Source organism: Dermacentor albipictus, chromosome 9 (genome assembly GCF_038994185.2).
Source record: "Dermacentor albipictus isolate Rhodes 1998 colony chromosome 9, USDA_Dalb.pri_finalv2, whole genome shotgun sequence".
Classification (NCBI taxonomy): Eukaryota; Metazoa; Arthropoda; class Arachnida; order Ixodida; family Ixodidae; genus Dermacentor; species Dermacentor albipictus.
Window position 1 is genome coordinate 114,420,517 of NC_091829.1, and position 25,661 is coordinate 114,446,177.

General features: G+C 47.6%; 1 protein-coding gene across 10 annotated transcripts in view; it reads right to left on the reverse strand.

Annotated features, from left to right (window-relative positions):
* LOC135914605 (uncharacterized) overlaps nucleotides 1-25,661 on the reverse strand; it is a 257,330-nt gene that overhangs the window by 159,226 nt on the left and 72,443 nt on the right. For all 10 annotated transcript variants that reach the window (XM_065447520.2, XM_065447523.2, XM_065447528.2 and 7 more), the window contains exon 4: nucleotides 9,797-9,986. In XM_065447520.2, coding sequence (XP_065303592.2) covers nucleotides 9,797-9,986 — 190 coding nt within the window. The remainder of the gene's footprint in view (nucleotides 1-9,796; nucleotides 9,987-25,661) is intronic.

Genomic DNA, 25,661 nt, shown 5'->3' on the forward strand with positions numbered 1-25,661 from the left:
TAGTGATTGCACTAATATATATTAAGGTTTATTACTGAGGAATAAGGTTTGTTAAGGACAATGAAGGTCCATGAAGGTGTATTAAGGAGGACGAAGGAGGATGAAGGTGGATTACGGTAGAATAGGATGAAACACATTGCGGTGCTAAACATTATTGCCTGCAGAATATTTTTTCATTACTACTTCAAGACCACAATTACGATTCATGACTCAAGCTTCGTGGTCATGCAAGCAATGACTTCGGCTCGGGATAAATCAATAGAAAACGTTTCCCTGCAGAACAAACCGCAGAACGGTGTTTTTGAACATTCGCCAATAAAGTGACGATTCCCGGCCTCCGCCTAGATGTCGATATCAACAGAAAGCGTGCGCTATCACGCGAACACCCCCTGCACATTTCCTCTATCCCTGAGAAAACGAAATAATAATCGTCGCACACTCATGCGTGCGTGGAAGTGCAGTTCAAAGCAAATTCCGAAAATTCAAGGCGTCCTTAGGTATCGCCTAAGAGACCAAAGTCTTGTAAAATCTTTCTTAATGCGGAAGTCTTGTAAATCCTACATAATTTCACCCTAATCCACCTCCATTACCCTTCTCCCACCCTATTCTACAGTATTCCTCCTTAATACACCCTTATCTGTCTTATTTCTGCATCAACCTTAATTCACCTTATCCATCCGAATTGACCTTAATCCTTTATTCCGCCTTATTCCACCCTAATACTGTTTATAGCGCCTAATCATTGTTATGGCACCCTGTACTCCTTTATACACATTATTCTACCTTAATCTTCTTAATTCACCCTAATCGTCCTTCATCCACCTTCATCCCCCCTTAACACACCTTATTCCTTGTTAATGCATCTTAATCCGCCTTAATACACCCTGATACACTTCAATGCACTTTATTACACCCTAACCAACTTTAATGATCTCTAATCCGCAATAATTCGATCACCAGTGAATGGTTAATTAACATAGCTAATCTTTATTCTCTTAGATACGGCTTTACGTGCTTTGGGTGGTTTGTGGCCTGCTTGGGTCACGTGATATTTTCTGCTCACAATGCAACCTTGAAAGTAGGATCTAGAGGCTTTCGCTTTAAAACTAAAGAACGCAATGTGGACTAAATAGCCCTCATCACCTGCAATACCACGCGTTTTTTAACCGCAAATTCTTTCGGGGCCTGTATTCATTGTATTCTATGCACGGATCAACGTAAGCTGAAAATATTAGCTATATTATCGCTATTAGCCGCTATTTTGATTTTCGGTACAAAGGGCAACGTATACTAACAATAAAGAAAAGTGCGATTTAGAGACTGTATCATCGCTCAGAATTCATCAGTGGGAAACAACGTACAGTGCTGCATTTCCGACTGAATAACAAGAGTTACCAAGAGTAACCGCATCCAGTCATGATGACTAGAAAGTCGAAATCTATGAAGACGTGGAATCGACGATGGGTAAAATCAAAACAAAATACGCTATAATGATGGGCGACTTCAATGCCAGGGTAGGCAAGAAGCAGGCTGGAGACAAGTCAGTGGGGGAATATGGCATAAGTTGTAGGAATAGCAGGGGATAGGTATTAGTAGACTTTGCAGAACGGAATAATATGCGGATAATGAACACCTTCCGTGGGAGGGACAGACGAATGTGGACGTGGAGGAGCCCGAAAGGCGAGGCTAGAAATGAAATAGCCTTCATACTCTGCGCTAACCCTGGCATCATACAAGATGTGTGCGTGCTCGGCAAGATGTGCTGCAGTGACCATAGGATGGCAAGAACTCGCATTAAGCTAGACATGAGGAGGGAATGGAAGAAACTGGTAAATAAAAAGCCGATCAATTAGTTACCGGTGGGAGAGAAAATAGAGAATTTCCGGATCAAGCTACAGAATAGGTATTCGGCTTTAACTCAGGAAGATGAGCTTAATGTGGAAGCAATGAACGACAATCTTATGGGCATCATTAAGGATTGTACAATACAAGTCGGTGGTAACTTCGTTAGACAGGATACCGGCAAGCAATTGCAGGATACGAAAGATCTTATTAAGAAAGACCAATGTATTAAAGCCCTTAACACTACAGCTAGAATTGAACTGGCAGAACATTCCAAGTTAATCAACAAGCGTAAGATAGCTGACATAAGGAAGTATAATATGAGTAGAATTGATCATGTTCTAAGGAACGGAGGAAGCCTAAAATCAGTCAACACGAAAGTAGGAATAGGCAAAAATCACATGTAAGCGTTAAGAGACAAAGCCCGCTATACCATTACTAATACGGAGGAGGAAGTTCAAGTGGCTGAGGAGTTCTATAGAGATTTATCCAGTACCAGAGGCATCAACGACAATAACGGAAGAGAATATAGTCTAAAGGAATTTGGCTTCCCACAAGTAACGTCAGAAGAAGTAAAGAAAGCCTTGGGAGCGATGCAAAGGGGGAAGGCAGCCGGAGAGGATCAGATAACAGCAGATTTGTTGATGGATGGTGGCCAGATTGTTATAGAAAAACTGACCACCCTGTATACGCAATGCCTCATCAACTCGAGCGTACAGGAATCTTGGAAGAACGTGAGCATAATCTTAATCCAGAAAAAAAGGGACGCCAAGGACTTGGAAATTGTTGACCGATCAGCGCACTGTCCATTGCCTGTAAAGTATTTAGGAACAACTTAGACTTCTGTCAACCAAAGGACAAAGCAAGACTTCGTAAGCAATACTCAATAATTTACCATATTCGCACTATCAATCAGGTGATAGAGAAATGTGCAGAATATAATGAACCCTTCTAAATATAGCTTTCATTGATTACGAGAAAGTGTTTGATTCAGTCGAAACCTCAGCTTTGATGGAGGCTTTACGAAATCAGGGTGTAGACGAGCTGTATGTGAAAATACTAAAAGATGTCTATTGCGGCTCCACAGCGACCGTAGTCCTCCATAAAGAAAGCCACAAAATGCCAATAAAACACAGGCGTCAGGCAGGGAGATACGATCTCTCCAATGCTATTCACAGTGTCTTTACGGGAGGTAGTCAGAGACCTGGATTGGGAAGAATTGTGGATAAGAGTTAATAGAGAATACCTTAGTAACTTTCGATTCCCTGATGATATTGCATTACTTAGTAACTATGGGGACCAATTGCAATGCATTCTCACTGACCTGGAGAGGCAAAGCAAAAGGGTGGGTTTTTAGATTATTCTGTAGAAAACTAAAGTAATGTTTAACAGTCTCGGAAGAGAACAGCAGTTTACGACAGGTAGCGAGGTAATGCATGTGGTAAAGGAATATATCTAGTGAGGGCAGGTAGTGACCGCGGACTTAGATCATGAGATTGAAATAATCAGAAGAATAAGAAAGGGCTGCGGTTCGCTTGACAGGCATTCTCAGATCATGAACAGAAGATGGTCATTATCCCTCAAGAGAAAAGTTTGTAACTGCTGTGTCTTACCAGTACTCACCTATGGGGCAGAAACCTGGACGCTCACTAATAGGGTTCTACTTCAATTGAGCACAAAGCGACGAGCTATAGAAACACGAATGATGGCTGCAAAGTTAAGGGATAAGAAAAGAGCAGAGCGGGTGAGGTAACAGACGCGAAATAATGACGTCTTAGTAGAAATCACGAAAAGAAATGGGCATGCGCAAGACATTATCAAGAGGGAAGGTAACCGATGGCCATTAAGTGTTACGGACCGGATTGCAAGAGAAGGCAAGCGTAGAAGGGCGGCAGAAAGTTAGGTGGGTGGATGAGATTAAGTTTGCAGGCACAACATGGCCACCATTAGCAGATGACCGGGGTAGATGGAGAAGTATGGGAGAGGCCTTTGCCCTGTAGTGGGCGTAGCCAGGCTGCTGCTGCTGCTGCGGCTGCTGCTAATGATCAGGATAAGGATTATGATGATGAACAAGTGTTGGCGACGTGCTAGGGTGATCGAGTCCCACCGGAATATTAAGCATACTGAGGATAACGCCATTTTTATGCAACGTACAAATTGCCGAAGCAAAAACGCTCGTCAGCCGGCCGGCAGACCTAAAAAATGCAGCATTAGGGAATTCTTTGACGCGAACAATAAGAAAGACGCCTCACCTCGCAAACAACATTGTTCTTTGTCGGCACAAGATTCTTTCGGCCACTGTTATGCCGCCAGTGCTTCCTGTGCAAGGCCTTACGCTTTTTGATGTGGTATTACAAACATTACATAACCATCTTCAGGCTTCTCGCTGCAGTTATATGCGCAACAGCATGGCATAGCGCTAGCTGTGAGAGCAGGACACACAGCCTACAACGCTTTCTACACCGAGCTACAGCGCCGAGCCAGCCGAGCTGAGGAGAAAAATGGCGCGGGCGAAAAAAAAACCACAAGGAAAACTCAAGATCCGTGCGTTTCCAAGGGCAACGGCAGGGAGACCAATCGTCGTGCAGAAATACGAGCGCAATACCGGATGCCGCGGGGGGAGGGGAACGCGCAATGAGCAAGGAGGAGGCGAGGAGGTCGCACGGTGGTGGCAGAGTTCAAAGAGTGGCGGTACTTTCGAATTGTCAAGGGGCTTTGGAGAGCTAGGCTAACAGTGCCACCACGGGGCAGCCAGTTACGTGCGCTGGATTATTTTCTTCTCTGGTGTGCACGCCGAGTGAGACCACCGGAGCGAAACCTGCCAGCATGTGCAATCTCAGACGCCATGCGCCTCCTCTCCTCTTTTATTGCTTTGGCGCAAGGGGTCTGCGCACTTCCATGAATCCTGAGCCGACAACATACGAGTTGAGTGCAATAGAATACAGTTGAGTGAGATGAACGGCTGGGGCGACGCAGTGAGGCGCGCCTGGCGCACGAAAAATACTGTGGCGGTGCTGTGATCGAAGTATATTGGACCGTGGCAAGGCCGCGCCGCTGGAAACGGCTGCTGATACTTCTCGGAAGGCTCATTGGTACTACTTATATGAGTTCAGTACTAGTACTAGTATGTGCGTTGGTATGGTACTAGTATATGCGTTCAGACCACTCAAACGGTGTTTATAATTGCATATGACATGTATTTGTGCCTTAGGAATAGATGCCTCTCTTTCCATTCTTTGTTTCATTTTATTTTTTTTAATGCCCGTATATCATTGCGCGCCCATAGCGGCCGCGGTGTCTGCTTTCATTTTAGTATGTTATTGTATGATTGAATTTGGAGAACAAATATTTTTCTTGCTCTTCAAGCAGAATGTATGTCTCACGTGTATCTTTGCGCATATGGCTTTCCATTAGTAGGCCTTGCGAAATGCAAACGTAAAAACATAGCTAATCTTCTTGCTTGCCATATCAAGCAAATAAAACATATCTGCCCCATCCCACGCCCTGCACCGAAATCTACGTGACGTATTCTCACAGAAAAAGAGCAAAAAACTGCAGTGCCAATATTCCATTCATATTTCCGTCTTCCTTGCGTAACAGAATGCGGAGTAATTATAAGCGTTCTTTTATTTCACGCCGACCTCGGTCCCCGAAAATAGTTTTAAGTAGCCATTCTATATGGTAATCTTTGGTTCGTGAGCCTCTGAATTTCTTTTCCATCCATGCTTAACAAAAAAAGAAACAAATAAGGAAATAAATAAATAAATAAAGTAAGTAAGAAAGAAAGAAAGAATGCGGCACCCTAGTTAGTGGTTACATAGTGGATAGGACGTTGTGCTGCCAAACTCGAGCCTAACCTAACCTAACCTAACCTAACCAAATCAAAAAACGCTGGTGTACTTCTACTTAGGCGCACGTTAAAGAACCACAGGTGGTGAGAACTGGACACAGTACCTCATAATGACATCGCGAGACCTAAAAAACCAGAATTAGATTTACTAAAAAACCAGAAAACAACATAGTCGTCTGCGTCCTTCGGCTTTTTTCAAAGGTTGTAAAAGCGAAAAATTCTCGTGTCTGATTTCTGTGAAAAACATGTCACGCTTATCTTATATTTCGTACCTAAATGTAATGCCGTTCCCAACGGTACGTCTGCTAAACTAAACAGCTTCGGTATGACAAACGACTGTTTTCAGTTATCTGGTGGACTATCTTCAGGACAATAATGAAGCAATTAAAGGATCGGCACGCCTCATATACACCTAGAGAGATTTGTAGATCTGCTGTGTTCGTTGAACAAGATAATTGTTGTACTACATTGGGCGCCCAGGTTTAATGGGCTACAGGCATGATGATACGGTAACAAAAATCTTTTCCTTGCCTGAATAAAGTTGGCAGGTTTACAGGCTGCCCAAAAACGGGGCGTTTATATTGAAGGAGAGCTATAAACTTGTTTAGCAGAACCAATGAGCACCCGTGCCTGAATTCTCTCAGGAACTGATGTGCCTCTGCGCAACAGCCACGTCTCTTCAGCAGCGCAATCATTCGGAATAAGAGCGCTCACTTGAATCGACCCCTCACCTCCGAGCATTTAAAAGTGCTGTTATGCTTTGCATTCGAATGGAAACGGATTTTCCATCGTTTGGAACTGAGAGTTCCGAAATAACATACATTGGTAAATACTTCTGTCTTCCAGATTCAGTCTGACTACTCAGGCAATATCTTTTCGCTAACACTGTTGTTCACGTTATCGTCGAATAATTGCCTTGATTCCTTTTCTCGGAAAGTCTACTGGTGCAGCTTTGAAAAGCGACACGCTTATTCCCGCCAGGAGTTTTCGCTTTTGTATTCAGTGCACTTAGAATATTTAATAATTTTGTTCTCTTGGATATATGCCGGGGTTATATATATATACCTAGGAGTGCATTAGTGATGTGCATGCCTTCGCGCCACGCAGGTAATAAAATGCGTTTATTTCACTATAGTGTGGTTATCTGTGATCATTGCTCCTGATCACTATTCCACTAAGAAGAAGCACGAATAAACCGATACGATTTCAAAAATGTTTTCTTACGTAGCATCATGACGCAGATAGGCGGCTTATCTGAAAAAAAAAAATTACCTAATCCGTTTTCAAAGCAGTGATAAAAATACCAGTCCACCGGGCTAAAACTACCATTGGTGCCGGCGGACAAGAGTCGCTGACGCACCAGAGCAAGTAAAACCACTTAAAATTACTACAGAGACTTTCTGAAAGCAAAACTGGGCGTCCGCCAGCGTCCGGGCAACAAACGCGCGCTCGCTAGCAGACGTTGCCCTTGAGAACAGCACAATTTAAAACGTCATGTTGTGTAACCCATACTAACATAGGCATACGTAGAAACGAGGTGTCATGATATATTTGCACTCGAAATAAAGTACCATTATAAAAGCCTACGCTCTCAATCGGTCTCAGCACAAGCAGCAAAATTACGCTGACTATGCCGCGATGCGTGTTTGCGGCCCAAGCCAGCTCACTCCAACGCCGTCGCACAGTTCTTCCACACGCGGCGCCTGAGAGGGAGAGGCCCGTTGGCCTACATCGCGCAGTGTCAAGTACACTATAATACCTCCTTTTTTGTCCTTGACAATCCGACAGACAAACGTCAACGCGATAGCATTCATGAGCCCGTGCCCTAGGAAATCCGGCGTCCCGCATGCGGCGTCCAGTGTGGGCCATCGCATCCGCAGAGATTTTCGAATCACGTGTATTCAGGCCTTACTTTTGGTGCAAGAAATTGACTGAACGAAATGAATTACTCAAGCTAAAATACGTTGGAAAATCGTAAACTATGACTTTCACACAAAGTACAGGCATATTAGCTCTCGGGATTGCAACAGACTATACAAGAAAACATACTTACGCGAAAAGCCAAAGAAACCCCTTCGCAAACACGAACCGGCCGCGGCGTTTACACATCGGCCACAGCGTTCACCCTTTTGCGCGCGCCGGTGCGATGGGTGTCTTGGGGGCGACGGAGCGGTGCGCCCGGTTGCTTACACTAACTCCAGCTGGTGCTCGCCTGCGCCGCATCGTAAAACCCCTCAATTTTCCAAAAGTAGCGCCATTCTTAGATCTTTCGACCACCCCGCTCTCCCCGGCATTTTCCCTCCAGGCCGCCTGTCGTCCCAGACTCCTCCGCTCGCCGATTGGCCAATTTGTGACATGCGGAAGTACTTGACGCCCTATTGCATATTTTTTTTCCTTTCCAGCACGCTCCGACCGACATTGCCGGCCCATTGCGACAAAAGTACGCGCAGGTGGATTGATCCCGCCAGGTCGCGGGAGTAAATCACGTCCTTTTCGGCCGGATTTTGATGGGGGCGATATGCAAAGACGCCGATGTCCCGCGCATTCGGGGTACGTTAAAGAAACCCAGCTAGTCAGAATTAATCCGGAGTCCCCCCATTACGGCGTGCCTTATAATCAGGTCGTCGTTTTGGTACGTAAAAACCAAGGATCTTTTTTTATCTCGGTCTTGTGTGCCTTGAGGGTTCCAATTAAAGAAACACTGCTTCCCTGCGAAAACTTACAACTCAAAAATATACAGACGCACGTAATGTACAGATAATAAATTAGCACTTCAACAACAGTGTTACTGGTGCTAATGAAGGAGGGGGATAATTATTTTCGGAACATCTGTCCAGTTGTTCCATCAAGTTTGTTGTCGCTACCAAATCCCAACCCCCTGCACTGTAAGAAATAAATAAAAGACTTCTTCATGGTCTGGTACGTTGTTCAAATTGTCAATACTGTCTACGTGTGAAAACATTGGTCATGGCTGCCACAACCCGTGCTTGAGCTACAAACATCTGTAAAAGGCGAGGAGCAGAAGCGACCATGTTGCTAGGCACTGCTGGAACCAGACAGTTGGAATCTCTCACGTGCAGGCCGAACAAAAGTATCCTGCTGGTACGCAAAGGAACCTACGAAAGCACGTACACCTACTCTCTCGTTCCCCCTACCGCTCTCTTTCGCTTTTCAACCCCCTTCACCCTTCCCCGTGCAGGTTGCCAACCGGAACTGTCTCTAGTTCCCCTCCCTGCCTTTCTATGTATCCTTTTCTCACTCTCTCTCTCTTCGTGCAGGCAAAATCATAAAAGGGGGTAATTACGCGCGTATTTGAGCCCACCGTGTGCACGCGTCGTGTTTCAGCAACATGAACTCTCAACATGCGGGCGCCATACGCCTTAAATAATTGTCCTCTTTCTGTTTTTCTGGGCGATTCCAACACGCCAATTGCCGACTGACGAAGCAAAATCTCGCCTCAAAAACTGCTTCGCCGCCTCGAACGAACTTTTCCGCGGATTTCGTCTGGTAGCGCGTTAGCCGTCGTCTGCTACGGTAGGGCCACCATACGCGGCGCCAATGTCGAGCCCACGCCGAGCGCGGGACTGGAGCGGAGGAGGGGGCAAGTGGTTAGCGCTACTTTTGGAGACTGAGGATATTTACGGCGTTGCGGCCGACGCAAGAGGCCGCGGTTTAACCACAATGTTCGCCTTCGTGCCTAACGATTGCGGAGAGTAGTAGTAAAAGATAAATATCCGAGAAAGTGAATGGCAAAGCGGGGGCCGCGGTAGTTCAATTAGTAAGAGCATCGCACGCATATTGCGAAGACACGAGATCGTTTCCTGTTAAACATTACGGTTACATACACTCCAGTTGCCGGGAAGCGTGGGGAGAAGTCACAGATCTTTGAGTAGAAGTGCGTTCCATTATTAAAGGCGAAGCTTAACCGTCCTCCAAATTTTTCGATTAATAAGTGTTCTGATGTTATCGCATTGAAACTAAACATCATACTTCGCCTGATTTCTTGTGCAAAATTATCTAGTCTTTCGTTAATATCTTCAATGAAAGTGTCATGTAGAGTACCTACGTTGCAAGAGAAGCCACACACTCAGCATGTCTACTCACCATTAAGTAAAAGTCCTTCACTAATCGAATACCCATTGAATAAATGGATCCTGCGTTTGCTTCGGGGCCCATTGCCGCATGGTTATCAGGTTCATTACCACTTGTACTGGTACGTATGGCGTTTTCACTGTCGTTAATTAGAGTCTTGCAGTACCACCCCGAGTTATATACTATCTCGATGGAAACACTCCTAGAGAGAAAAAAGACGGAGTAAGTGTGAAAAACTTGTGCAATGCAAAACCCTTTGCAAGTGTTATACAAAGCATTTATCATCTGTTATGTTGCCTGCAAGTAGGAATAAGATGTTTGGCTTCCACTTAAGTCAAACAGTTCGAAGGTACAACTTTGTGCACTTCTCAGATTGTATTTTTAATTTGACTTCTAACGTATCTACTCGTTCTAATGTATCTACTAATGTATTCAATCAGCATCATTATTCATCCAAGGGGAGAGGTCACCTCGCCGAGATATTGCATGTGTATGATCCTCACAGCGCGGTAGATTACCGCCCAGTTATAGCTACAAAGGAGTGGCATTAGTCAGACGCTACCATCAGGATCACGTGGTCCTACCTGGGTCCTCTAGTTACAAATAATTGAAACGGCAGAACACAAATATGCATACCTATTTATAGAACGAGAAGCCAAAATTGTATTGATTAGTCGCGAGTTTGATTTCTGCCTCGGCAGCCGCACTTAGACTGGGAGAAATAGAAACATTACGCGAAACCCACCCACCGTGGGAATCGGCATAAGCAAGGCTTTCTGTGCTGTTTGCGTTGATTGACGAAAAGTAGTGGTGATGTTGACGTCGATTGTTTCATTTCTGAAACGTTTAGTCCAACACGATGGTGGTGAGGTAATGTGAAACGCTACCTTGCATGCTCCGCGGCTGTTTCACTGCGTAGTACACAGAATACATAAGAGGAGGTATTTGCTTGAGGCGTTGTTGTGTGCCATATCTCATAACCTCTAAGAGGGCTGAGAAGATTAATTGCCTTACATGGCACATCGTATTTCGTCAGAAGTATAAAATAATAATGTAATTATGCCAAAACTGCAATCGGATTAGGAGGCACGTTGTAATGGCAGACAACATATTATTTTGAAACGGTGGTGTTCTTTAACGAGCCCCTAAATGAATCTTAGTGCAGGACCGTGTTATTTCGTTCACTCCAGCTGAAATGCAGCTGCTGCGGTCGGGATCAAACCGACGGCCTCGACCAATACCACGGCCGCAATGCCATTGCAGCCGGCACAGGAGTGGTTATTTGACGTGGGACCGTTCCCTTAGTGTCGCCTAGAAATTAGGGGGCGCGTTAGTGCGGTTCTGCTTCTTGACGACTGTGAAGCAATATGAAGATTCGACGTGGCGCAAAGGTCTAAACGAGTTTCTCGCATCTCCTTTCATCTCTGACATGCTCCTGTCCTGTAAACACACGCTCCGAATCACCCGCCTTCATGATTTGTAAGACAGCCGCAGTAGCAGCCGCAGTGGGAAAGTCGAAGAAAGAGGAAAAGAAAGCTTCAATTTAAAATAAAAAAACAAGGCGCAGCTTCACCCAAAAGTTGAAGCATCGATTGTAGTATCAAAGTATTAGGCAGCGAAAAGGATAGCAGGTTCATCGGCCGTATGAAGTTTAAAATTGCGCTTACTAATTAAATTGACTAATTAAATGAACACTGATGGTGTCCCGAGCGCATCACAGCGAAACATGACCACATCTCACTCGATGACCGCGGAAGAACAATGGCGGGAGGAATAGCAGGACCATCGGCTAAGAAACTTGACTTCTTGCTACCTCTTGCTTCAATGTGAAATAAGAGTGCGAGCAGTGAATGCGAACGAAGCCATCAGACCTCGGCTGGCCAAGGTTTTTGTGCCCTGAAAATTTCTTTCAATATCGGGATGTTGTAGTGACGGCGAAGAGCGAAACAGCTAGATACAATAACAAAATTTTTATTGGGCCAACCTGCGTCTATCTACCAATGCAAGTAACACCAGAAGCACGAAGACAGTGGAGAACACAGTCGGCGATCGCCAAAATCTCATCTGCGGCGTCAAGCGCGTAAGCTTTTCTACAGGGTGTCCCAGCTAACTTAAGCCAGAGTTTAAAAATATCAAATACCATGTAGCTGGACAGAACCAAGGTAATGTTTGCCGTTGCTTGGAGAAAGAGAGAGAGCGTAAACTTTCTTTTCACATCAATGACATTCGAGTCAGGCGTCTTTTTAGTGGGTCTGGGCACCCACCACGGACGCGGTTCCGGGACCTTCTCTCTAAGCGGCTTCCTCGGCTCACTGGATGGCCCAGAGTTGTGCTGTCAGGTTCGAACTGAGCAGTGCGGTCTTCCAGTGCTAGCGGAGGCTAGTAGCGGAAGAAACAGAGGAGTCGGCACTGCCCAACTTGTTTGTTAACTCCCCACACTCCCATAGCATGTGATGAAGTGTGGAAACCTCGCCACACGATGTGCATCAGTGTGTAGTGTACATGTCTGGATACAAGGCGTGCGTAAGTCTGGGGTTTCTGTAAGAATACGTTTGTAATTGCCTGAAGTATACTGCTTGAGTCCTGTCTAACCTAGCCTGATGGAATCGAGATAGTGAAATTAGCTTTTCATTCTGCCTCATTATATAATTAGTCTTAAATAATTATTTAACTTCTCAAATAATATGATTAGACGAAAATTGTCAGTGAGATGACACTTTGCAATGAGATGACAAAACTTGTGACGCAGCTTTCTGTTGCTCAATAGGTGCCACATAAATGTGTTTTTCCTAGCTTAAAAGGAGCCAGCGAAAAGATTTTAGCAGATTTTACCAATGTTTTTCTATTCATTTTTTGAGAAAAAGTAAGAACGAAAGAAAGTATTAATGCCCCCACTGCAAAAGCATCAACCCAATGCTACATACACGAGACAAAAATACTAAAGCACCCAAAATAAAGAGAAATAATGAGTAAACAAGGACACAAGTCTGAAGGTTCGTTAGCGCTTATATACAGGCTTTAGGAGCACAAGATTTACTACTTCAAGTTGCGTGCGGTGCTGCAGTGATTGCGTAATAGCGCCTGGCACGACCTCACAGTCCACAGCGCACACTTGCGTCGTGTTATCTTACCAGGGTTTGAAATAGCATCGCAAGAGTTACTCACTAAGTCCTCGTTGGCCTATTGGGGTCCAAACCAAAATACCGTCGCTTGGCTGGTATTCCATGTACCATTGTGCAAAATTTTAGTGTCGGATATCCGTGAATTCCTGGTTTTTGATGCGCAAGCGCACGAGTTGTATTTTTTCGGCGCAGTGAAGACAGATGGTGACATCGAGATTCTTTTCGCCGGTCACATGCTGTAGCGCAGCGTCGCGAGTCGTCATCTGGTTTATTTCCGTAAAGCAGCTTGAATGGCGTGATCTGTATTTTTCACATTGCCGTCGACGCCGTGTTCGACGTCGACGTATGTGGCTAACGTGCCGGCGGGTGGTAGGTGGCTGTCCTCTGGTTATTTGTTTGGCTATACTGCAGGTGACTTGAGTAAGCTCAACAGTACAATCCGTTCTTCTGTCGACAATGGAGAACATGTGGCGCACCAGGTCGCAGCAGGATGTTTTCGACGATGAATTTCGCTACATCCGCCACCCTAATTTGGACAGTGCTTTCGTTTCGGCGTAACGAATAAGGCAGCCGGTGGCCACGACGATCTACTTGTTTCCGGATGTTAACGTCGGATAGGGCCCTAACAACTCTATCGCCATTTCCTGAATGGTCGGCAAGGAACCTAGATTAACTGTACCAATCCCGCAGGCCTTGACGGTGGTGTCTTGGGCCACTGGAAGTCTCGTCACGCGTGGGCACTATGGGTGACGTCGGCGTTCAGGTGTGGCCAGTAATTCTAATATTTCTCCCTAATCGTCGCGAGCATACAGGAGAACATGAGCTGGTCTGCCATGAGGTCATCAGACATGGCATCAGAACGCCAAGCTGCACTGCTGAAGAAACAACCAGGAGTTTGTTAGCGCAGACTAGCCAGAGAGAGAGACAGATAACTTTATTCAAATTTCTCGGTGCGGTCAATGAAGCTGTGAGACTAGCCCCACCAGGGCCTTCCTTCCTTTGGCCGCGGTCAGACCATGAGTCTTGGCTGCGACGTCGCCAGTAGGACACCGAGATTGGCTGTACCGAGAATTTACTGAGCTGCATAGCTTCCCAATTCTAGGGCATGGTGATTTCAATGTAATATTAGTGTTGTGTTTGATGGTGTGTGGTAGTGCGGGGCATGCCAAGATAGTGTGGTCGAGATCTGCGCGTGGCATGTGGCATGTTTTGCAGCTCGCTGTGAAGGCATCGGGGTACAAGTGATGATACAGGGACGGTGTAAGGAATGTGCACGTCTGCAAGAGACGTCACGTGGTCGATTGATGCTTGTTGAGAGACTTATCGGGAGGGGGAGTTTGAAGAGGGCTCTGCTGTAGTACGTGAGGATCTCGCCATCGCTGATCATATGCTCGCGCGTGTAGCTGCACCAGGACGCTACGGCTTCGTGATCGGGGGCTTGGGGAAGGTGAAGCCATCCGGAAAACTACTGGCCCGAAGTGGAGTAACGTTGCCGGGACGGAGTCATGAGCGGTTTCGTTTTCGGTACGACCGAGGCAGCTCTGGGCCCAGATAATGTGGAACGTGCTGATGAGAGGGGTGTGTGCCGGTGATAAAGCGGTGGGCTTGGGACGAGATGTGCCTCTTGGTATAATTATGCAGGGCCATCTTGGAGCCAGTGGTGATGCAAGATGCAGTAGTCTATGCATAGCGAGAGCTATAGAAGCCTCTTCGCCTTCTTCAGGATGAATGCTGCGAATGCAGCTGGTTTTTGCAACATGCAGTTTCGAGCCCACGACGATGGCAAATGTCATGGCGTGGAAGTCACGCGCGGAAGTCACGCGGAAGTCAGGTCGTATGCTATACCAACGACGCGACCTCAAACTACTCACAGCTACTCTAATCGACGTCGGAACTTGCTTACTCGATGCCACAGCTTACTCTCTCGATGCTGCTGCGCCCGCCCGTACTTCCTCCAACTCAAATCCGCCTCAGTACTTTCCGGCTGCAAGATCTCTGACCCACGCGGCATAACCAGCCGGTACACTTCGCATGCGTTCTGGTGGGACATGTAGCAAGCCTTTATCGCCGCCGCCTGCCACGTCCGGACGTCATCGCTGAACTGCAGGGGTCTGCATCCCACCAGAATGCCGATCCGAACTTGTCGCCGAAGTTCTGGCGTGCTGGTCAGGCCATCAGCACCGGTCGTTCACCCTCACCGCGTCGCCACTGGATATCGCCGCTGCGTCGTCGCCCTCTTTCAAACCAGGAAAACTCAGTACTGCTTTGGGCTAAGAGCCGGCAGCTTTTATAAATGTCTCACGCCAATGGTTTGACCACAAAACATTGTACAAGTACATTGCGAAGAAATCGCTTACATTTGCACAAGTTGACACGGGTCTAGCACTTTTTGTTATACGTGAAACGCTATGCCGGGCACTCGGGCTGGTCGGCACGTGAGTTACTGGCGTGGTTCTTCGCATCGCCAGCACTCAGCCTGTATTAGCATCTGCTGCGTGTACCACCAGATTCATTTTCAGAACATAATCTGTACCGTTGAGTTTGTTTTGCTGCATTGCTGTTCTCGCGACTTAATTCTAGGGAGGAACTTCCTGTCGTGTCATGGTTCTGTCATTGCGTGCGCCTGTGCCTAAGTCGTACTGCGTGTCTTCTTCATCATTATGTCGGATAATGTTGCCACTCCACAAAAAATTGACGCCACCGAAACCGACATCCCCAGAGGGATATGCTGTAGTGTGTGGAAAGGGCTGTACTTGTCGCGTTATCGAGTAAATTTGTGCACGAAGCTCGTCTAGTGTTCGAGCTGCCATCGCTCTTTATTCGGCGCACACCTATACCGCTTTCCTTTAGCGTTCGGAATGTAACCTGTGGTGCCGCAACGATTGTAGCTCACAATGAGCTTGCTACCTGGTCGTTTTCATTTGCCGCGAGTTCCTCGGCTCTGTCGATGTCACTGATCTTCAGTCATTCAATGTTCCTAGTTTGCTTCCGCTATACCGCTTGACACTACTACGTCGCTTGCGCACTGCCCAGTAGTTGCTGTCGAAGTCTTTATTTCTGCGATTAACACCCACCTCTCCTCAGAACAACGCAAGCAGGTTCTTTCTCTTCTAGGTAACTTCCGCCTTTCCTTCTATTGTACCAAGCAGACTTTTACTCGAACAGACGCTGTCATACGAAATATCGACAATGGATCAGAGCTTGCACTACGACAACGCCCATATCGTATCTCAGCAGCAGAATGGCGGCTTCTCAGTGACCACGTGGAGGACATGCTTGAACTTGCAGCCATTGAGCCGTCCTCTAGAGCGCGGTCGTTCGCAGTCATGCTAATACGAAAGCGAGATGGCTGTATTCGATGTTGCGCTGCTTACAATCCTTTCAACAAAGGTACTTGGAAGGATGTCTACCCCTTATAATGTATTGGCAATGCCTTGGATTGTATGTATGGTCCTGAGTATGTTAGGGTGTTTTTCGCCTGATGGGTTATATAAATTTATTGTCATGCCCTTTCGCCTCTGCAGTGCACCTGCCACTTTTCAAAGCAGTACGGATAATTTCCTTCGCGATCTAAAGTAAAAGGCCTGCTTATGGTATCTGGAGGACATCATTTTTTTTTTCAAACTTTTACGACTCATTCATCCTGCCTCCACCAGATTAAGATATGCCTTAAGATGGTAACCTTGAGTTTAAGATCAAAAGCGTCATTTTGCTGCCCGTAAACTGACTCTTAGGCAATCCTGTATCCAGAGACGGTGTCTACCATGACCCGCAGAAACTCTGTGCATTCGCTGATTTCCAGAAATTGACGTCACTGAAGACCCTTTGGAGTTTCCTCGGGCTCTGTTCCTTCTTGTGTCGCTTTGTACACAATTTATCCACTATAATTGCACATATGACGCTACTTATAAGCACTGCAACCGACATCTCCAGTTGGTCCCATAAATGTGAGATAGCCTTCCTGACTCTCCGCCAGATGTCAACATCTCCTCCAACACTCAGTCACAACGATCCCCATGCTCCACCAAACCTGCCTGCAGATGCCAGTGCTGTGGGCTTTGGTGCAATACTCGCGCAACGCAAACCCAGCTATGCAGAATATGTAGTGGCCTAGGCGAGTCACACACTCAGAAAGTCAGAATGCAAGTATTCCGTCATTGATAAAATGTGACTGGTCATGGCGTGTTGTTTCGCGATGTTCCAACTCCACCTCTACAGCCATCCATTTTCAAGCAAAGCCAGTATTGGGTAAGAAGTCGCGTTGTCGTGGTCACGTGAAAAATACAGGCCAAACTTTGGCCTTACATGTACGGCAGGCACACCAAAGTGGTAAGTGATCACCACATTTATGTTGGCTAGCAAACTTAGAGGATACCTCAGGCCACCTTGCACGATGGAATCTCAGACTACTGGAAATCAACGTCACCGTGATTTATAAGACCGGGAGGAGGCACTCTCAGGCCGACTGCCTATCGCTCGCCCACATTGTCCCAACACACAAGGCGAACCGGTCGTCGACGCTTTTGCCTCACATCGATGATGCATTCGACTGCCTTCATGGAGCCCAAAATGTTTCCCCCATCCAGCTTTGGCCCCGCTATTGACGGATTTCATTCAAACCTATTGACCGCAAAAATGTGAATTTGTAATGCCAGATGGCCTGTACCAATTCAAGGTGATGCCCTTCGGACTGTGCAGTGCCCAGCAACTTTCGAACGTATCATGCACTTTCTGCTGCGGGGATATAAGTGGTGCTTCTATCTATTCCATTCAAATGATGCCACTGTCGACTCGCATACGTTTTACAGCAACCTCACTCGTTTATTGGCCGTTCTCGCCGTCTTCTATCGATCCAATCTTGAGCTCAACTCTGCCAGGTGCCGTTTAGGGCATCGCCACATAAGTATGCTCCGTCACTTTGCCAGTTCTGCCAGTGTTCAACAAGACGCCGACAAGGTGCGAGCAGCAAACCCATTTGTCGTGCTGCGCTGTGCCCAATACCTCCGCAGTTTCGTAGGATGATGTTCCTACATCGGTTGTTTTGTCCGGAACTTCAACGACATTGCCCACCCTCTCGCTGAACTCTTGAAGGACGTTCAATCCGTGTGGAGACTCGAGCAAGCATTTTTTGTTTGCGGCTCTCACTGGTCTTCTGCCTACACCACCAATGCTAATAAATTCGACCCCTCATCGCCGACAGAACTTGGCACCGATGCCAGTGGTCTTGGAATTGGGACTTTCCTTAGCCAAACACAGCACGGCAACGAACGCGTCGTCACTTGCGCCAGCCGCCTTCTTTCGTCATCCGAACGGAACTTTTCCATCACTCAACGCGAGTGCCTGGCTTTAGTGTGGGCGAGTGCCTGTCTCTAGTTAGTGCCGAATTTTTCTGTGATTACAGACGATCATGCCCTCGGCGGCCTCTCGTCACTCAAGGATCCTTCTGGAAGTCTCGACCGCTGGACACTACGGCTCCAAAAACACTTGTTTGTTGCGCACTACAATGCTGGACGATTGCACCAAGACGCAGATTGCTTGTCACACCATCCTGTCGATGCTCCCGACTTGATTAACCCTGACTCAGACGGCTGCGTACTGTCCATCTTAGCATCTGATGATATCTCCACCGAACTGTGACGAGGCGCGTCTTTACGGCTCATTATTGACTGCCTAAGCGCTCCGTCAGCAGACGATTCTGTTAGCATGTTTGAGCTACACGACAACGTTTTGTATCGTCGTAATCTCAGCTGGGGTGGCCCAAAGATTCTGGTTGTCTTACCTCGCCATCTACGCTCCAGCGTTCTTCACCAGCTTCACGACGTAGCGATTGCCGGTCACCTAGGTGTCTCGCATACATACGCGCGCATCCAGCGTCGGCTTTTAAGGCCTGCCATGCACCGTTCTGTGCGCCACTACGTCGCTGCTTTTGAGTGCTGCTAACGCCGCAAGCACCTTTTAGCACTGCCTGCTGGTCAGCTACAACCGCTTGATATACCCGCAGAGCCATTCTTCCGCGTCGGTCTTGAACTTCTAGGCCCTTTGGCTACGTCCATTTCGGTAAATATATTTGTTGCGGTCGATACAGATTACGCCACGCGTTTCTCAATCACCTCGGCATTGCCGACAAGCTCTTCCACCAACCCCGCTGACTTTCTCCTCCCCGACGTAATTCTAGATAATGGTGACCCTCGGCAGCTCCCCACCGATCACGGGAAGTGGTTCCTCTCATCAGTGACAGATGACCTTCTTCGTGCTTGCGCCACTGAACGCGGCTCCCCACTGCTTATCATCCGCAGACGAACGGACTAGCCGAGCGCCCGAACCAAAAGCTAGCTGAGATGCTGGCTATGTACGTTTCATCTGATCACTGTGATTGTGACAGCACGTTACGATTTGTTATCTTCGCGTACAATTCGCCGCGGCATGACACCGCTGGATATTCCCCTTTTTATTTACAGTTTGGCTGACATCCTGCATTAGCATTCGAGACTCTCCTTCCGCCGGCACCTCACTCGCCTACTGAATACGCCAGCGACACCGTTGGTCGAGCTCGTGCAGCTTGTCAACTTGCTCACGAGCGAGTCTCTGCTTCACAAGACTCCCAAAAGTCCTGGTACGACAGCCGACACAAAAGAGTACACTGAATGCCCAGCTCTCGTCCTCGTATGGTCGACATGACACCGCGTTGGCCTATCAGAGAAGTTTCTCCCACGTTACACCGAGCTTTAGAAGGTGCTGCGTCAATTCGGTGACGTAAATTACTATATTATGCCCCTGCGCCTTCTTCTTCGACCATGCAACCAATTGATGTTGTTCACGTTTCCCTGCTGAAGCCCTATTGCTCTTCTATCTCTTCAGCCTGGTAGCAAGCGCCAGGTGGGCGTTTCTGCCAATGGAGGGTATTGTTACGAAGCGATTGATAGACGAATGAATGCGAGCTTTGGTAGAGCGATGAAGACGGCGATGAGGTCACTTGAACGTGGGCTGAATGAGACATCTTCTTTTGGCCTAGCTTTCTTTGTAAATATCTCCTTCGCCTGCATCTCACCCCCGTCACAATATATACGCATAAAATCAAGGCAGACAAAAAAATAATCTGCATTGGTGAGCACAAAGCACACTATCAGGAAGCTTCCAGCGTGACATATTATGCCAAGGCAAAACGTTAAATTGTAAAGTGCAAGCCAACGTTCCTAGGTAGTGGCCGTTCTACCTAAACAAACTGAGTGATGCCGACCAAAAACTAATAGGACACATGGCTACTACAAGCCAGGTATAGATGACACAGTGGATAGATTACGTCATGATAACGAACACTTATTTTCTTGTCTTGAGGTCGCTGCTGAAATTTCTCCAAAATCCAAAGACAAATTTTGAATATTTCTAACAGCAAGTTACCGCTAAATGTGTACGATATTATTGTCTCGGTGCGTTCAATGAAGGTACGACCATCGGCTGGGTAGACGTCCATCGTCCGGCACCGGATATCGGCCAGCTCAACTTGAGGGCTTCTCGCAGACAAGCTGAGCTGGCAGCATCCCGAGACCCTACTTGGGCACAAGCACGTGCAAGACTGAATTTTTTTACTGCTACGGACCGAAGATGTCAAAGCAACCCCTCGCGGTGGCACTGACATTCGTGGTGTGAGCGGCTTTCCTCCAAGACATCGGATGCCTCTCTCTAGCGAACCTTCCGTGCCATTGAACATGGTTGACACCGTCGAGGCGCGGCTGCCACAGTGTACTTTCCTGCTGGCTTGTGGCCGGATGACTTCACCAGAGAAGGAGCCCGGTAATTTTTCCCTCAGTACGACGCGTTGCCTCAAACAAGCCAGTGGTGCTTCCTTGGCAGGCATTCCTTCCTTGGCACGCCTTCCTTGGCAGGCATATGTGCCGGAATGCCGGCACATATCGACAAGCTACCATCTTCAGCAGACTCCGAGGTGATTGCAAGCTCTTTCACGATGCTTGAGTTGCTGGCAGCGATAGATGGTACCAATCGCACAACAGCACCCGGTCCAGACTCTATTACTTATGAGGCTTACAAGAACCTGAGTTGCGCGGCGCTGCCTCAACTCCTCGTCATTAATAACAAGGTATGGCTAGAAGGCGTTGTACCTCCAGGCGGGAAATCGGCTATTGTGATGCCGATTCCGAAATCATTCAAGCCGCTGACCGCCCTTGGCAACTTCCGACCCATTTCTTTAACGTCAACGTTGTGCAAGCTAGCTGAGAAAATGCTAGCCACACGACTGCCGTGGTGGTTAGAGCACCATGGTGTCTACCACCCTGCTGAAATTGGCTTCCATCCAGCCATAGGTGCTGAAGATTGGCTGGTTGTCTTGACATGCTCACTTTTAACGTCAATTCTTAGCCACAGTGTCCATACTGTCCTCGCTATGGACGTCGAAAAGGCGTATGATAACATCAGTCATGCTGCAATCTTGGCTTAAATTGACGTGCTGCATTTCCCTCCTCGAGTACGGAATTTTTGTCAAATCTTTCCTAGAAAACCAACACTTTCCAATTCGCCTTAGTAGTGACGCCGTCGGCTCATTTGTCTCTCTTCGCGGCGTACCCCAGGGATTGATATTGTCACCCACATTATTTAATATTGCTTTCACCCCACTTGCATGGCGCTTACACGATCTACCCGACATAAAGTTCTTGTTGTACGCTGATGACGCCACGGTTTGGAGCGCTCATCATGACCTGCAGGCTCAAGCAGCTGCCTTTCAACCAGCTTTAGCTATGACGTCGACTTACGCTTCTTCGGTCGGCCTTAGGCTTTTTGTCAGCAAATCTGCTTACTTGTCAGTCACCAATCTATGGGGCCGGCGTAAACTCCCCACAACGTTCATTCGTCTTCATCTATCCGGAAACCCATTCCAACAATGTACAGCTTAAAAAATCCTTCGTATGACGGTCCACGAGTCGGGAACCGGAACTGCTTGGCTCTGCAGCGTTAAAAAGCAGGTGATTTAGATGTTGGGTCGGATTAGGCACATTGCTACTAAAACGGGCGGCACCCGCTGGTATGTTGCGCGGCAGTTGGTGAAAGCGGTATTGCAGCAACACCTTGTTTATAAAGCCCAATTCCAGCATTTAACGAGGGCACAATGTTATCGCCTGGGGGCTGGTAATCGCGAAGCAATGAGGGTCATCACTTGCCTTCCCCGCATCACCCCGATCGTGGCTCTCCAAGAAGATGCACAGCTGAACACATTAGATGAGCTGGTGCAGCAGCGACGTGATGCTCGCAGGCTTAAGGCCAGCCTTTCACACGCAAATTGTGCTCCCAAGGCTTACGCTTCCTCGTACTGCATTCTACCACCAGCATTGCAAGTTCTTCCTCCCTGGAGTTTTGTACAGCTGAGCGATAACAAGCCAACTGATATACGTCGCCCGACATCAACTAAAGCGGCGGCGTCGATTCGTGACCTAATTATAGGTCAAGATGCACACCTGCGCTTGGCTCCATCACGCGTTACGTTTATGCAAGCATTCAGCACAGTGAAACGACCACCGCACTTTATTGCTCTTGCGCACCTGCCCTCCATAAGACGTCCAGGCTTCAAATGCAATAGCCTCCTGGCTCCTTTTGTGCTGAGCTCAATACTCTTCGAGAAGCGTTGTGCTCTGTGGCCGCCTTTCCCATGGTCCCCACGGCCCGCATCGTCATCCGCACTGATGTCCTCCAGGTGACGCAGCTTCTGCGACGCGTTAGTCGCAGCCCAGAAATATGTCAACAGATCCATCTTCTGGCGGCAAGCATTCCGCAGCCAATATCTATCGAGTGGATCCCACGCGACCTTCTAAGCTTTCAAAGCCGTGCAGATTCTGGACGCGTCTAGCGACATCTCCATTGTCACCACCTCAGCTCTTGTACCTAGATTGCGCCGCCCTCCGTTTGACAAGAAAGGAGCACCTCCGGCGACACACACGTGCTCTCGTAGTCTGTTTGGGGTAAACCTCCCCCGAGGTCGTACCCCTGAGGAGGAGGTTGCGCTTCGGAAGATCCGGGTCGGGGTTGCCCTCACTCCTGCCGTGACTCGGAAGTGGCTGCACTTTCGCCCGTTATATCCTCGCCCTGGGTGTCCACTCTGCAAGTCGCGAAATGCTGAAGCCAAGATCGACCACCTGCTGTGGGTTTTCCCTGCACTGAGAGCGACGAGGCTCCGGCACCTCGCAGCAGCGGGAGTTTAGAAGAATAATTCGAGCGATTACACTGCGTGGACACCGGGACCACATTATCGATCCTTCATGGACTTCATTAGACCAGCAAATCTTTTTTTTTTCATTCACCTGATTCACCTCATTGTCATCCTTAGTCGCCCCCTTCACATACCCATATATGCCCTGAGGTATATACACTCGCAATAAAGAAACAAGCAAGGTGGACTATAAATGGCAGTATCTGTCGCTGAATCGTTGCGGAGCTCTTTCATACCAAGGGCGTCAAAGTCATCATCATCATCATCAGCCTGGTTACGCCCACTGCAGGGCAAAGGCCTCTCCCATACTTCTCCAACAACCCCGGTCATGCGCTAATTGTGGCCATGCCGTGCCTGCAAACTTCTTAATCTCATCTGCCCACCTAACTTTCTGCCGCCCCCTGCTACACTTCCCTTCCCTTGGGATCCAGTCCGTAACCCTTAATGACCATCGGTTATCTTCCCTCCTCTTTACAGGTCCTGCCCATGCCCATTACTTTTTCTTGATTTCAACTAAGATGTCATTAACTCGCGTTTGTTCTTTCACCCAATCTGCTCTTTTCTTATTCCTTAACGTTACACCTATCATTCTTCTTTCCATAGCTCGTTGCGTCGTCCCCAATTTGTGTAGAACCCTTTTCGTAAGCCTCCAGGTTTCTGCCCCGTCGGTGAGTACTGGTAAGACACAGCTATTATATACTTTTCTCTTGAGGGATAATGGCAACCTGCTGTTCATGATCTGAGAATGCCTGCCAAATGCTCCCCAGCCCATTCTTATTCTTCTGATTATTTCCTTCTCGTGATCCGGATCCGCCGTCACTACCTGCCCTAAGTAGATCTATTCCCTTACGACTTCCAGTGCCTCGCTGCCTATTGTAAATTGCTGTTCTCTACCGGGACTGTTAAGCATTACTTTAGTTTTCTGCAGATTAATTTTTAGACCCACTCTTCTGCTTTGCCTCTCCAGATCAGTGAGCATGCATTGCAATTGGTCCCCTGAGTTACTAAGCAAGACAATATCATCCGCGCATCGCAAGTTACAAAGGTATTCTCCATTAACTTTTATCCCCAATTCTTCCCAATCCAGGTCTCTGAATACCTCCTGTAAGCACGCTGTGAATAGCATTGGAGATATTGTATCTCCCTGCCTGATGCATTTCTTTATTGGGATTTTGTTGCTTGCTTTATGGAGGACTACGGTGGCTGTGGAGCCGCTATAGATATCTTTCAGAATTTTCACATACGGCTCGTCTACACCCTGATTCCGTAATTCCTCCATGACTGCTGAGGTTTCGTCAAAGTCACTGGGGCCAAAACAGCGACTACGCTTGGCATCCGCCATTGCTGCAGGGCTCGCCGGCTGAAGCAAAATAAATACAAATCAGGAGGATATGACGGCTTGAATCACGTGACATTCTCTGTACTCCGATTTTCAGGCGAGAGCAGTATGGACTGCTCCCGGCTGCTCTCGACGCAGCGAAACTGCTCTTCTTCTGCCACTGGATGACGGCGCTCCCACTCCTGTTGGACTACTGAAACACACCGCGACTGGAGAGAGCACCTTAGGCGAGCTTTTGAGTGGTGATGTTCTCCCAATGGAATTCGCCATGAGTCACGCGAGAAATTGCTAGCATGCAATGTGACAGGCATGGTGCGGAAGGCCAACGCGCGTACATTTTGCATTACAGTTGCGTATAATTGGTGGTTACACTACCACAGGTAGGGGTAGAAGGCAGTTACCCAGGTTCGAGGAAGAAAAACGTTCAAGGACATGCATACAAGAATGCTAGAATGTATATAAAGTCGACATGCATGCAGGAATCCTAGGCTGTACGCAGAGTATCCCACATAACTTGAGCCACGAATTTAAAAATGAAAGGCGCATCGGAAGCGAATTCAACCGAAGCATACTATTCGCAATAACCTATCGAGCTTAGACAATTTTTTTTTGTTTTCCCCTTCATCCCCTAGTTAATAAGGGTTAATTACTCAACTACTTAAATATTGGCTGAGGACCCTAAGTATTATACCCAGATTCGTAAAGCACTTTCAGAAACAACCGATTGACTTGTTTCCTTTACTATACTTCTCACGAAGTCCTCTTTTTCGGGTTGCAAATAAAGCCAGCGATGTATGAAAAAAAAAAGCCACCTGACGGAGCGTTCGCGCGGTGGTATTGTGCTTCTCTCGAGCGTGCGTTCAGGTAAGAAGGTCAGCTGTATCGTGACTGGCGACGAGAAAGCGGCAGGGCGTTGTTTATCTCATCAACATCGCTCGGCCAACAGCATACATCGTCGCCGTCATCCGACGAGAGCCGACCTTGTTCACCGTACGCATGCTTGAAAGGAGAACGATACCACTCCGCAAGCTCTGCCTCTCATGGCTCACGTAGCGTCGGTCGAAGGTGTTCCCCTGAACTTCAATGAGTGTGCTCATGAGGAGGCGCGTGACCTCCCTGACCGCGCTTACTCTGTAACAATCGCCTACTCCACTCCTCCCGCTACCAGGGATGCTCCCGCTACCCATAACGAGGTAATGACAT